The 14,415-nt window shown below is 51.8% G+C and overlaps 1 protein-coding gene across 1 annotated transcript in view; it reads left to right on the top strand.

The window, feature by feature from the left end:
- The window catches only part of SDK2 (sidekick cell adhesion molecule 2), a 133,715-nt gene that overhangs the window by 22,249 nt on the left and 97,051 nt on the right, over nt 1-14,415 (top strand). The window contains exon 3 of the mRNA XM_021678380.2: nt 6,221-6,327. Coding sequence (XP_021534055.1) covers nt 6,221-6,327 — 107 coding nt within the window. The remainder of the gene's footprint in view (nt 1-6,220; nt 6,328-14,415) is intronic.

Below are 14,415 nucleotides of genomic sequence, written 5' to 3'. Positions count from 1 at the left end.
TGAGTGTGCGCAGGTGTGCATGACCATGGGCACAGTGTGTGCGTGAGCGTGCGCAGGTGTGCAGGACCATGGGCACAGTGTGTGCGTGAGCGTGCATGTGTGCGTGAGCGTGCACAGGTATGCATGACCATAGGCACAGTGTGTGCGTGAGTGTGCGCAGGTATGCATGACCATAGACACAGTGTGTGCGTGAGTGTGCGCAGGTATGCATGACCATGTGCACAGTGTGTGCGTGAGTGCTCATGTGCTAGGTGTGTGTGCACACGTGTGTATGTTTGGAGTAGCATGAGTGCACTTGTGGGTACACAACTGTGTGCGTATATGCATGAATGTGCATGCACGTGGGTGTAAGTGTGCACATGGGTGCAAACACATGAATGTGCATGGGTGGGCGTGCAGTGGTGCATGTGTGTACACACGTGTGCACGTGCACACACACCCCCTTCCTCTGTGTCAGCATCAGCATGTGCATCTCCAGGCGTCTGATTTATTAACGAGGACAATACAAGGAGAGTGTGCCTATTATTTCTGGTGTCCGCATCAGCTCCTGACAGCTTCGTGGAATTGAAATATCTTATTTAATGCAAGTAAGAATCATTTTAAATATCAACTGTGACACTCAAGGACTCGAACCAAAAAGGGCACTGTGTGTTTCCTCGTGTGCCAGAGAAGATGCCACATTTGTTAGGTCCTCATTTGCACCCTGCCCAGCTCTTGTCTCTGAAAGTCCATTTATCTGTCCTGGCTCCTCCCCGCCTCACCATGCGCCCTGCACCCTGAGCTCATCTCTCCATCTCGAGGAGTGGACTGAGCCGGCGGCTCCTGCCGGCCAAATCAGGACACTCTGAGGGGGCAGGGAGAACCGTGTGGATCCTTAGTGCATCTTCCTTTCTTTCCACCCTGGCCAAGCCCTGCCCCAAGGCTCTCCCCCCCACCAACCCCCCACCCCTGCCTGCTCCATTTGACAGCCTGACGGGGACGAAGCAAGGCTTCCTCACCACTGGCCACTCAGCCACTGTTAGGAAGCCTGAGGAAGTTAGTTGCATGCACACACGTGCAATTATGGAAAGATCTCCTTGTCACATGCACAAAGCAAGGACCAGAACAGCCGACAGGAGGCCCCGAGTCTCCTGCTGAAAAGGGGAGGGATCGTGAACTTGCATTTGCTTGTGTTTGCATTGAGAAGTTCTGAAAAGCTACTCAGGAAACTAGTCGCCGTGGTTGTGTGTGCGTGTGGAGCTGGGAGTGACCGGGCAGCTGGGGCACAGGGATGGGAGAGACGTTTCCTGTGTGCCTTTTCTTTTAGTCTTTGCATCCTGTGAATATGTTTCCTAGAAGAAATCAATAAATAAGTGATCCTTCGAGGGGGCCTCGAGGTGGGTGATTCCGGGTGTCCCCCAGTCCCTCGAGCCATGACCTGTGACTCTTTGTCATTGGAGGGAGAATAAAGTTTCAGGTCAGCCAGGAAGAGGCACCCCTTACCCACCGTCGCTGCTCCTCATCCCCAGAGAAGCCAGGGTCAGGCTCTGCACCCAGAGGACACAAATTGAGGTGACCAGGAGGTTGGGAGGTCAGGCGGGTGGCGGGAAGTTCACTGGGGTCAGGAAGCTGAGAGGAGCAGCCTTTGGAAGGGGCTCTGTCATTTTCACTGTCCTCAGTGTCCCCGAGGAGGCAGAAGAGGAGGACACCTCCTATACTGGCCGCTGAGGGACTGAGGTGAATCCCCTCTACCAGTAAAGAGGATTGGGTAACCAAGGGGGCATGGCAGGTCCTTCGCTGGTGGCTGGGGACAGTTGGGGTTCACACGTCCATGGGGAAGCTGAAGAATTTGCCAGGCAAGGGACTCTGATGCTTGGTGTGGAGCCCCTCATGGATCCCCCCTCCGGTGGGGGGTTTCTGCCACACCCCGCTTGTCCTCCTCTCTGAATCTCCCCACCTCACCCCATACCTTCCACTCCCCGCCAGTGACTCATACACCTGCTCCCTCATTTGTCAGGCATTTGTGTGGCACCTGCTGTATGCCTGGCAATTATGTCTGGGGCCTCTTATAATGAGCCCATCAAAGACATCCATCATTGTCCCCATTTTACAGATGGCAAAACTGAGGCTTGCAAGGTTCCATAACATGCCCAGCCCACATTCCTAAGAAAGAGTAGAGGGGAAAGTTAAGCCTAAATTTCTGAGTCAGAAGCTCCAGTACTTTCTTCAATGGCATGCTCCCGCCTTGGGCAGATCAGGTGTGGGCCCTGCTGTGCAGGGCATTCCGTCCATCCCCCTGCCCCTGGAGGGGACCCAGACAGGGCTGGGCTCATCCACTTCCCTGCCAGGCCAGCAGCCGCAGGTGGGTGAGGCAGACGGAGCTGTGGGCTGAGTGTGTCCAGAGGGCCCAGAAGGGAGCATTTCAGGGATAATGAGCTCTGCTACTATCATTATCAAGGTTGCGTACAGCCCGCTAGATTTGCAAGCTGAGATGCTGGCCAGCTGCCTCGTCCACCCGCCTTGGAGGCAGGGAGACTCCAGCAATTGGGGTGGAGTGAAGCGGGCTTCCCTGGTAGGAAAGGCAGTGGGCGGAACTGTTACTTTAAATAATGTTGCCATCCAGCCAGAAATAGGTCTCCCAGGCGGGGAGGAGAGGGAGGCTGGAGGATGGAGAGGAGGCTGCACCCCACTTTGCCAGGCCAGGGAGTGCCTGGCCTCAACTGCAGGGGGACCAAAGGGAGGCCCAAGGCCAGCGGTCCTCTTCTGGCCTTGGGGGAGGGGCCGGCCTGCAGACAGTTGACCTTCCCCGGGGCCCCGGGGGTTCCAGGCTGAAGCAAACAGACATAGAGCCTTCTGCAGAAATCTGCTTTTATTAAAATTTAAATTTCACCACGCATCACTGACATCAGCAAACAAATCCGCATCCAGTGAGTCCCTGGTGTCTGTTTTATAATGTATACTTAAATTATATGCTTAAAGTGCATTTTTACATTTTATTTTTAAAATAAAAGCAATATATGCATACGATAAAAGAAATTCTGGGGCATAGAAGGACATAAAATGTAGACGTTTCCCTCCCTCCCCACCCAGCACTTCTCCCGAAAGGGAGGTAACAGGTATCCATCGAGTATCCCCATCTGGAAGAGGTTTTATGTATGTGTATCACATATATGCAAATATATACATTTTAGGTACTTGTATCATATGCGAATATACACATTTTACATACGTGTGATCTGTGTATGCAAATATATACAAATGTGTATACTATTTCATTTACCCACATGGTATCATACCATTTACTCTTTTTTTACTGGTTTTTTTTTTGTTCCACAAACTGAAGTTATTTTTATTGGGTCGATTTGCATGGTACTAAACATCAAACGAAGGGTTTGGTAGCCTGTGTGGGTACACAGCAGCTTACTGAGAGCCATAACCGTCCGTTATCACTCTGGTCCCTGACGCCCAGCCGCGATACTGCTTGGCTTCTTCCTTCCTCGTGTTGTTATTTCCATAAGCATCTCCCCTTCTCCAGCTTCGACTTCCTTCCCATGCTTTGTGTGTCTCGGAGACCATTCTGTCTCAAACAGACAGGTGCTCCTCGTTCATCCTGCGGCTGCAGCATCTGTAACTGACCCAGTTGCATTCTTGACGGACGTTTAGGTTGTTTCCAGTTGCATGTTTATCTCTGCCATTCGAAGCAATGCCACCTTGAGCATCCTTACACCTGCTGTTTTGGGGTTTTTTTTGTTTTTTGTTTTTGGGGGGTTTTTTGCCACATTATTACAGTGTATCTAAGAGGCTAGCTCGCAGGCGTGCAGCCTCTGGGTCAAAAGGCTTACCTATTATCATTTTGATAGATTTTGCCCCAGAGGCTGGACCACTCTGCACTTCTACCAGCTGATCTGAGGGCCCGCCTCCCTGCCCCCACTCTGGCCAGCACTGCATGTGATCAAACATGAAAGTCTTTGGCATCTGATATGTGAACATTGTCTTGTTTTGATTGGCCTTTCATTGTGATGGAGGTTGAGCATCTTTTTGTTAGTTTTGGGGGCCATTTCTGTTCATATTCCTCTCCCTGCACCTTTTTAATAATTTTCTGATTCCATTTTCAAAGATAGAGAGCCGTTCTAGCCAATCTTACCTTCCATCTCTCCTCTCAGGTCACCCCATCGTTTTCGAGGCCCAAACCGTTTCCCCAAAGCTATCTCCTCTCCCTGCAGCCGAGGCAAGCGAGAGTGGTAATGGGCTTGAGGATGGGGTGGGAGGAGAACGGGAAATTTGCCAGAGCCTGGGCGCCTGCTATCTCCCCTCCATCACACCGTGCGCAGTAGCAAGGGACAGATAAGAACTGCAGCCGGTCGCAGAGATAAGAGGCTCGGACAGCCAGAAGGTTCTGAATCATGCTGCAGAGCCAGGGCATCTGTGAGTCCCAGGACGGAAGGGGGGGCGCTTTGGAATATGACGTCGGTGTTTAACTGGTTAGCAGCTGAGCTTGGGGTCAGGTGGGCTCTGTAGAACCCTGGCCCTGCCTATGAGACTACCTATGAGACTGCCTGGCAGTGAGGAACATTTCTGAACCTCAGTCTCCCCACCTCTAAAATGGGGGTGCTGATAAATGTACCCTCTCCAAGGATTATGTGAAGGACTCTCATATATAGCCCCACAGCAGTTTGCCCTCGTTGACCTATGACAAGGAAAATGAAGCTAGTGTAGTGGGTTTGCATAAAATTTAAGTTTAAAATTTGTTAAAATTGCCTTTATGCTGAGGTTACATTTCTCTATGACCTCAAAATGTCCTTTTTAGATAAAATGCTGACCATTTCTGTTTATTTTTCTCTCCCTGCCTGGCACTTTTTAATATTATCTTTTTTAAGTTTTTGGTAGCTAGATTGTTTTTCTGTTTGCTTTTTGGTTGGTTGGTTTTAATGATCTTACTTGGCAAAGTAAAAAGTTGACAGTCTTATGTCAAGCCCCATTTTTTTGAGTGTTACTGGTCCATGATATCCAATAGTCTGGGAACTGCTGTGTGAAATGAAAAAATGAAGGGAAAGTACTTAAGACCAGGCCAGAGGAATAGCTGGTGCTCAGAAAGTGGTAGTTGTTTCACGGTCGTGAGATGGTGATGATGGTGTTGGTGGTGATGGTGGTGATGATGGTGGGATGGTGGTGATGGAGGTGGTGGTGGTGAGCCCCGGCTGGAACTTGTGTAAAAGAAAACTTAGCAACTCTTGAGAATAAGGTTGCTCTGTCCCAGGGTTGGCATAGCCTAGAGGCAGGTGGCAATGAGCTTGTCCACCAAGTCAGCTGGGCAAACCCTCGGACACCCAAGGATTGGGGGGATGTCCTAGGCACAAGCCCCTTGATCCTCTGAGGTTCCTACTGGGCCATCCCCTGGCCAGGGACAGAAAAGGTGATCACAGAGGGGTTACCAGGGGAACTAGCCCCCTCCATACCAGAGAGCACCACCTGCCCGTGTGTTACCTGCCAGAAGCCCCTCTCCCCGATTTGGCCTAGCCTCCTCCCTGCCTCTCAGCCAGGTCAGTGCCCCACACACCTGCTCTCCAGCTACCTTTCCCCCAACACCAGACTCTGCTGCCCTTTGGGCCAGTCACGTGCTCCCAGAGCAGGCTCCCAAGCGTCCTCCTCGGGTTTGTGCATCCTGGCCTCAGGGCCCACATGTACAGAAAGCCAACCTGTCCTGCTCGGAAGGCTCTGCCTTTTTCCTCCATAAAGCTGCAGTGGAACTGTCTCGAATGTTAAGGGTGAGATGATGCAAAGCATTTGGGGAAGCATGTGAACATTCCTGCCTCTGCCACCCCCATCCATTTCAGTTAATATTTACAGTACAGTCCTGGGCCTGGCCAAAATAGAATGCCCCCACCTTTTCCAGTCATGCGAGTCGCAGGCAAGGGAAGACAGCAACCTCCAGCAGAGGACCAGCAGAGGAGGCCTGGTCACAGCCAGGGTCAAGGGCTCAGGCATAGCACTTCCCATCCGCGGGAAAATGCAGGCTACTCCCTAGGCACCTGAGCTAAAGCCTGGTTGCCCTTGGGAGGGATATGTCTATTGATAGGGACCTTCCTGTGACTCCAAGACGTGGCCAGAGAATCCAGAACTCCCTGGTGCTCTCCATTCAGGAAGAGGGTGACCTGGCCACCTTCGCCCTCTGATCCCAGTCTGACATGTGCATCCCTGCACCTGCCTGCCTTGCTCACTGGCTCTCTCGTCTGCACCCCAGGTACATGATCACCAGCCTGGACCGCACTCACGCAGGCTTCTACCGCTGCATCGTGCGGAACCGGATGGGCGCCCTGCTGCAGCGACAAACCGAGGTCCAGGTGGCCTGTGAGTAGGACGATGGGCGACTTGGGGGCAAGGAGGGTCTGTGCAGCGGGAGAGGGTCTGCAGGGTTCCCACCCACCGCCGTGCTCTGGGCAGAGCCAAATCCCACCCGTAGCCTTCCATGCTCATTGGGTGCTGACGGTGGCCCTTTCTGCCTATCACGGGAGTGCCCTCGTTTTGTGGTGGACAGGTGCTCTCAAGGCTACACCGCTGATAAGTGACACACGCATCTGCCAGCTCAGAGGTCAGCACTCTTTCCATGGGACCAGCTGCTTCTCTTTTTTTTTTTTTTAAATTTTATTTTTTTTATTCTTATGTTAATCCCCTATATTACATCATCATTAGTTTTAGATGTAGTGTTCCATGATTCATTGTTTGTGCATAACACCCAGTGCTCCATGCAGAATGTGCCCTCCTCAATACCCACCACCAGGCTAACCCATCCTCTCACCCCCCTCCCCTCTAGAACCCTCAGTTTGTTTTTCAGAGTCCCTCGTCTCTCATGGTTCGTCTACCCCTCCGATTTCCCCTGCTTCATTCTTCCCCTCCCGCTACCTTCTTCTTTTTTTTTTCTTAACATATATTGCATTATTTGTTTCAGAGGTACAGATCTGAGATTCAACAGTCTTGCACAATTCACAGCGCTTACCAAAGCACATACCCTCCCCAGTGTGTATCACCCAGTCACCCCATCCCTCCCACCCCACCCCCCACTCCAGCAACCCTCAGTTTGTTTCCTGCGATTAAGAATTCCTCATATCAGTGAGGTCATATGATACATGTCTTTCTCTGTTTGACTTATTTCGCTCCAGCTGCTTCTCTTTTAAAAGGGGGCCCTATCACCCGGTTCAAGGGCCTCCTCTGGGGTTGGCTGGGCCTCACACTTGGGGGTCTTCATGATGGCCCACCTGAATCTCTCCAGCTATGACACTCTTCTCCGCAGACTTCCTGGTGCCCCCATGACCTTAACCTTTCCATCCTCCAACTTGCTCAGTGCTGGAGCAGTAACAGCAAGCGGGTCCCCTGATCCGCGGAGTCGTTGGGAGATGCCTCATGGTGGCACCATGACCCTAAGAGGGAGGGGCGGGGATGACGAGTCTGGGTTCCTGGAGGAGCCAGGTGAGCAGACAGTTAAGTGTAGGCCCCTGTAAGTCCCTCCCCCAGTCCCCGGAAGGACTTTCTCAAATGGAAGGAGGGAAGGCAGCTTCAGAAGATCTCAAGTGCATCTCAGGGGCCAGGGCCCCAGAGCACCAATCAACACCCTCCCCCTGAGACTCAGCATCCCCTTCTCAGTCCTGCCTCCCATCCTAAAATAGCTGCTGTGTGCTAGAAATGAACCTCATTACGGGCTGTTTCATTCTGGGTTCTTCCAGGGGCAGAGGTCCAAGGTGGCACAGTGGGACATGGGAGTGTGGAAAGCTTTAGTGAGCCTTGAAATTTAAGGAAAAAAAAAAAAAAGACACCTTCTCATCCAGAGCCTACAGGGGCTCGCCTCTGAATTAGCACAGGAGAGAGCTTGCTACTTGAACAGAAGTAGGGGAGAGATATCTAAAAGGAAACCTCAAGCGAGGCAAAGAGTGTTGATAATAATTATGGAAAACAACTGTAATCAAAAGTGGAGGACGGATTGTCTCCATAAATCAGCACTAAAGGCAACTCAGCTCACTCAGAGGAGCAGAAAAGCCCTGAATTAAAATGATGGATCAGGGCACTGTAAGCGGCTGGAGAGCTCCCGGGGAGCTTCATTTAGCCAGTGCCCAGAGTCCCGCGGGGCAGGGGCAGAGCCACGGGCCAGCCTCCAGAGACTGTGCGTGCATGCGTATGCCCGTGTGCGTGCAAGTGTGCGTGCGTGAGTGTGGGTTCATGCGCGTGTGTGCGAGTGTGTGTGTGTGCATCAGTCTGCTGCTTTGTCCCCCGCATGTGGGAGAGAACACGTGTGCACGTGTGTGCGTATGCACGTATCCATAGATGTGTGTGCTTGTATGCATGCAAATGTGCATGCCTAGGTTGGTCTGCCTTCTTTGCTCACCTTGGCGCTGGTGGTAACATAGGTGTGTATGTCGGTGTGCATGCAGTTGGAAATGCCATCCAGGACACAATGTCCCCGACAGTCTAGGCTCGTCCAGAGAATTCCTTGAGCTCATGTGCCCAACGCACCTAGCCAGTGCCTGCCCAGTCAGTGATAGTTACTGCTGCAATTAATATTCTGTAGCATCATGCTAAGGCCAGAAGAAACAGGCCACAGAACGGAAGGGCTCCTGGCACACACTGTTCTGGCCAAATGCAGAGCAGTGAGCTGACAGTCACACCTAGGCCTTGCAGTCAGCCCAGTGTCTGCCCCTCACCTGCCTCTCACAGGGGCGTCCCTACCCCCTCAAAGCCACGTGTCAGCCCGGGCTTCAGGAGCCTCTGGACATGGTCACAACCATCACTGCCACCAGGTTCTATGGGGCTGCTGCTTAGCTGTGCCCATGTGGCTACAGGTGGTCCCTGGCAGAGAGCAGGGGCGTACCTGGAAGGGCCCGAAGGACCGAACGCAGTGGGGAGGCCCAGGTTCACCCCATTCCTGACCACCAGCTGCAGCCCCCAGGCCAGCCCTGAGAACCGCTCCTCAAACCGCACCGAGACGCCTTGCTCCATAGCATCCGAAAGGAGAAGTCACTACTTGCAGCCCTCTGGACCTCAAGCCAGAGGACAGAGGGGAGCCCTGGGACTTCAGTGGGCAGCTGAGAAAAACACTCATCCTGACAAGTTAATGATGGTTTCAGCCCACTCCGGTGGCCATGGCGGGATGGAGAAGGGAAACTCACCTCCCCATCCCCTCCCTTGCTGGACACACTTGTCTCATCTGAGGGGGTCTCTCTCTCTCTAGTTATGGAAGTTGAAGAATTTGCTGTCCAACCTGTCCCCCAACCCCTCAAAACACCTTCCAGGATCCTGGGTTTGGGGAAAGGGGGACCTAGCAAAACCACCCCCACCCACCTCGCTCTTTCCCACCTGTTGCTGGGCAGTGCGCACCATTCTCTCCCGTCCTTATCCCACAAGGCTGCCTAAGTCACACAGTGATGAAGTACCAGAGCAGGAGTTGAACCCACAGCTGCCCGATTCCAAAACACCCCCCTTGCCACACTGCCATCTAAGGTCAGGAATAGAAAAATCAAAATGGGGCGGGGGTGGGGAGAGAGGGGGTTAGCTGCTGAGGTCAGGGTTCCCAGGGAACCCGGTGGGTGCTCTGGACTGGACTGTCCCATGTCCAGATAACGCCGCAAACGGATGCTGTGTCTACCTAGGATGAACGCCATCTCCCACCACGGGGTGGGGGTGACGTGCTCTTCTTGGCTGTCAGCAGAGGCGAGCAGATGAAAATGCTTACAAGTAATTCCTGGGTTCTTTTGTGCCTAAAACATGGCCATGCCATGGCGGGGAAGGGGGCTCAGGAAGTGTGGCTTCCAGCTCCAGCCTCGGCACTGAGTAGCTTAGGACTCTGGGCACCTGGTGTATGCGTGCGGGGGGGTGGGAGGGGGGCAGACAAAGGAAGAAGTATGGCCTCCATCCTCCTGGAAAGGTGAGCACGTGCCCCAAGACCTTTTGGAACAGACGCAGATTCCCTCAGGAGATGCCAAAGGAGATATGGCAGAGCCTCCAGAAGGATCCCTCCTTCAGTGTAATTGTGTGCCTGTCTTTCCTCCGTGGGTTCCCAGGACAAGTCTGAGAGGCAGGAAGGCATGTGGTACAAACCACATCTCGAGATGGGGAAATTGAGCCTCAGAGAAGGTAGAGGACAGCCCAAGGTCCCACAGCCAGCATTTCTACCTTCCACCTTCTCCTGCCTCGCTGTCAGGACACTGTAGGGTCTAGCCATGAACCGTCCCCCCCACCCCCCTCCCATTCAAATTCAGGCTCACCTCCCCCTACCTGTGTGACCTTGGGCAAGTTGCTTAACTTCTCTGTGCTTTTGCTTCCTCTCCCCTCTGCGTCCTGGAATAAACTCACCTTTCTCACTCTGGCCTAGCCACCATGTCTGCTCTCCGGAGCTGGGGCTAGGGTAAGGCAAGTGAGGCATGGAGGATGCAAAATTGAAGGAGGCACTCCCCCTCAGGTACTCAACGTGCACTCACAGGACGCCGATAGCAGCGTCTCCATAAACGTTCCATCTTGCTCACCCAGTCCCAGTCCAGGGGCTCTCCCCGCTGTGTGCCCTGCAGACCTCCTGCATCTGTCTGTCTGGCCACCTGTCTCTTGTACAGTCACACAGATGCCCACAGGTCTAAGGATGGGAAGGCAATGGCTGCTTCTCTGGACCCCTCCATCTCTCCTGGTGGGTTTCTGCATCCCGGGGTGGGGGGGCAGAAGGCTTTGCCCTGGGGGCTCCAGGCAGCCGGTTCCCAGTGATGCTGCCCTTCCAGGCCCCTTCCGGGACTGGGCCAGGCAAGACCCACCTCTGGCTCCCAGCCCCCTTCCCAAAGAGGACTGTGAATTGGGTTCTAACGAGAAATTAATAAGGCAGCTGTGCTAACAACTAATGATAATGGCAAAGTCGTTACAAAAAGATTCTTTACATGTTTTTAATTACAGCAATTAAGAGGAAGTCAATAAAACGTCCACCCCCCTCCTTTGCCACCAAAGCTCCCTTTCTGCCTGCACTCCCCACCCCACCCCCACCCCCGGTCTCTTCTTTGTTTCTTTAAAGTTGCCATACATTTCTGGCTTGCAGCAAGCTGGCTGAATGGCTGAGGGGTTTAGGAGAGCCTTCCTGGGTCAAGGAGCCTTCCCGGCTGTCCACATCCACATTCTGGGGGCAGCAAGCCCACCCATAGGCCACAGGGCAAAGGGTCCCTGCCCCGTGTGGAAGCCACCTGTACAAGATGGGACATGAAGATGGGGTGTCTGGGTGGCTCAGTCGTTAAGCGTCTGCCTTCTGCTCAGGTCATGATCCCAGGGTCCTGGGATCCCCACATTGTGTTCCCTGCTTGGCGGGAAGCCTACTTCTCCCTCTCCCACTCCCCCTGCTTGTGTTCCCTCTCTCACTGTCTCTCTCTGTGTCAAATAAATAAATAAAATCTTAAAAAAAAAAAAAAGATGGGACATGAGGGCATCGAGCCTGTTGCTGGGACTGACGCCCAAGATGCCACCAATGGGCCCGTTTTTCTTAATTCTTAACCTGAGTGTGAGCATTGAATGTGGACTATTTAGGGGCCATCTACAGTTCTAGAGAACATGATCGTGTCTTTTTGCCTGACTGTTTCATTCGCTCGTGCAGCAACTATTGTTGTAGGCCCGCTGCGTGCTGAGCTCTGTTCTAGGCGGTAAGGACACAGGCGACAAAACGGGGACACCTGTTCCTGCCCTCAGGAAAGTAGTAGGGTGCCATAAAAGTTAAAAGGTGAATATATGATAGAATGCAGAACATAGGAGGCCCATGGAGAAAAATAAAGTGCTCTAAGGAAAAATGAAGCCAAGATAAGAGGGATGGAGGCTGGGGCAGGGGTCCTATTTGATATAGTGGCTGAGAGAGGCCACCTGGGGAGGAGACATTGAGCAGAGTCTCAAAGGAAGCAAGAGGATGAGTCACACAAAGGGATAAGGTCTTTCCAGCCAGGGAACAGCAAGTGCAAAGGCCCTGTGGTAGGCTTGGGTGTCTGAGGCCAGGGTAGCTGGAGCAGAGTGAGGGAAGGAGAGAGTGGAAGGAGATGTAGCTGAGGAAGTGGGGCAGTAGGGACAGATGGTAGCATTCAAGAAGTGGTCGGCACTTTTGATGTTACTCACAGTGCAGTGGAAATAAATATGCCTGGTGGGGGAAGAGGCATCGTACGATCTGATTGGAGGGAGAAAGCACTGTTTCTCTAATAAACAAAACCACAATGAAACACCATCTCATGTCCACCAGACTGGCAAAAAACAACGAGTCTGGCAAGACCAAGAGTTGCCAGAAACTCCCATCAGTGCTGGCGGGAGTGTGAAGTGGTAAATTGGTGCAGATTTGGAAACAGTTTGGCATTATCTCGTAAAATTAATGTGTGCACACCCTGCGACCCAGCAGTTCCATGCTTAGGCTCATGTTCTAGAGACTGTCTTAACCCTGTGCCCCAGAAGATCTGCATGAGACTGTTCTTAGCAGGACAGCAAAACGCTGGAAACAGACCCAACTTGCAGGTGCACTGTGTTACCTCATCATGTGGACACCCAGGCAGCCGTGACAATGACTGAACTAAGTGTAAGCACATAGCTGGAGCTCCAAAAAAAAAAGCACCAAAAAAAAACCCAAATCACGGTAAACGACATACAAAATAATTCCAGGCATATAAGGGCTTGGAACCAAACTATATTAACCCTAAATTGTTTAGGGATGCATCTCTGTGTGGCAAAACTTGGGGGGAAAGCCATGCATGATTGCCACAGCATTTGGGGCAACAGTTACCTCGGTGGGGGAGGGGGGAATGCCTGGGGTGGGGGACACCTTGGGGGGAGGGGGCAGGTTTGTTAATGTTCTGTTCCCTAAGCTGGGTGGTGGGTATGGGAGTGTTCTAGTCTTCTGTAAAGTGTACATATAATTATATTCATTCTTTTGTATGCATGACGTATTTCATGATTTAAAAAAATGTTTTAGAAATAAATAAAAGCAATGAGTGTATTCTGAAGTGGGATGTATACTTCACAAGACCTTTTAAGATGTAACAAAGACATCAGGAATTTGGAGGCCACTTCCAGCTGTGCCCCAGGCTTACATTTCTTTGCTCTTCGGGGAATTCGTTGGGAAAGGTAGATCAGCGCTGCAGGCATAACATGGTGTGTTAACAAGTGTGTGCCTCGGGGAGCGAAATAAGCGAACACCCTTATCTGTTTCCGCCTTAGTGTGCTTGAGTTTTCCCAGGGTTCCTGTCTCCCCAGGCTCTGCCAGTGTGTGGCCTCCCTCCTTCTAGCCTCGCCTTTTGCACTGACCAGCTGAGTGGACGCCCCCTTGGCCCCTTGCTACTGCTGTTCAGTGTGTGCACGCCTGTGCCTTGGGGCCCGTGAGCAGAGCTGGGGGCTCCTTGAGCAGGTCCCAGAAGCCCACTTGACTCAGTGCAGTGGAGAGACTGGGAGGGTTCTGGGGGGCCTGAGAGCCATGGTGAGGCAGGGAGACTGTGGGATGGAAACGTGGAGGAGAACATCAGCTGCAAAACTTGGACCAAGACCAGCTGTGCCCTTCCTTCCATCCCTCTCACCGTTCATATATACATACCTGCACCCGTGTATAGTCATTTCATCCTCCTGCCCGCCTTTCCTCCATCCATCCCCTCCTTCTCCATCCATTCATCTCTTCCTCTCTTCCTCCAACCCTCCATTCATCCATCCCACAGTAGGGGCTCAGTAAGAGTCATTGCACGATGGCATTGGGTGAATTTAGAAGGAACCTACTGTGTGCAGAGTCCAGGGCTAGGTGCCTTGTAGGGACTTGCTGATGAACGCAACTGCCTCTTGAAGCTTACAGTATGGTAGGGAGAGATAAAGAATGTGTGTGAAGCACGTTAATGTAGGGGATGAGTTATGAAAGAAGCAGAGAGGAAATGCAGGGGGCGGGGGGGGCAGATTTGAATGCTGGCCCTGCCCAGCCCTGACTGCTTAACATTGGATAAGCCACTCTATCTCCATGAGCTTTAATTTCCTCACTGACGAAATGGAGCTAATAAAACTCAAGAGGGGAGAAAGAAACACTATTACCATGAAATTGCTTTAAATTGTTCAAATATATCTTCAGAGTTCTGTGAAAAGTTTTTTAAATAGATAAAATTATTGTGAGAACTGAAATCAATGTGATTTATTGACATAATGTTTTATAGACAGAGCCAAGTAATGGAAACTAATAAATAAGTAAAAATGTGTATTTATTAGAGTCAAGCTAGTCGTGGTAGCATGAGGATTACATGCATGTGAAGTCCACCTAGGAAGAAATCCAATGGAGCGTCAGCGTGCAGCAATCTCTGTTCTTTAATTCTGTTTGGTGGCATGGGGTAATCTTTGCTGAAGAGGTCGATGTTTCAGCTAAGCTGTGAAAAATGTATACGATTCTAATATTTTAATACTACAAATATTAGATATAATTTTTAGCAC

This window comes from Neomonachus schauinslandi, chromosome 15 (assembly GCF_002201575.2).
Source record: "Neomonachus schauinslandi chromosome 15, ASM220157v2, whole genome shotgun sequence".
Classification (NCBI taxonomy): Eukaryota; Metazoa; Chordata; class Mammalia; order Carnivora; family Phocidae; genus Neomonachus; species Neomonachus schauinslandi.
Note: the sequence above shows the minus strand (reverse complement) of the source record. Positions and strands in the feature narration are given on the sequence as shown.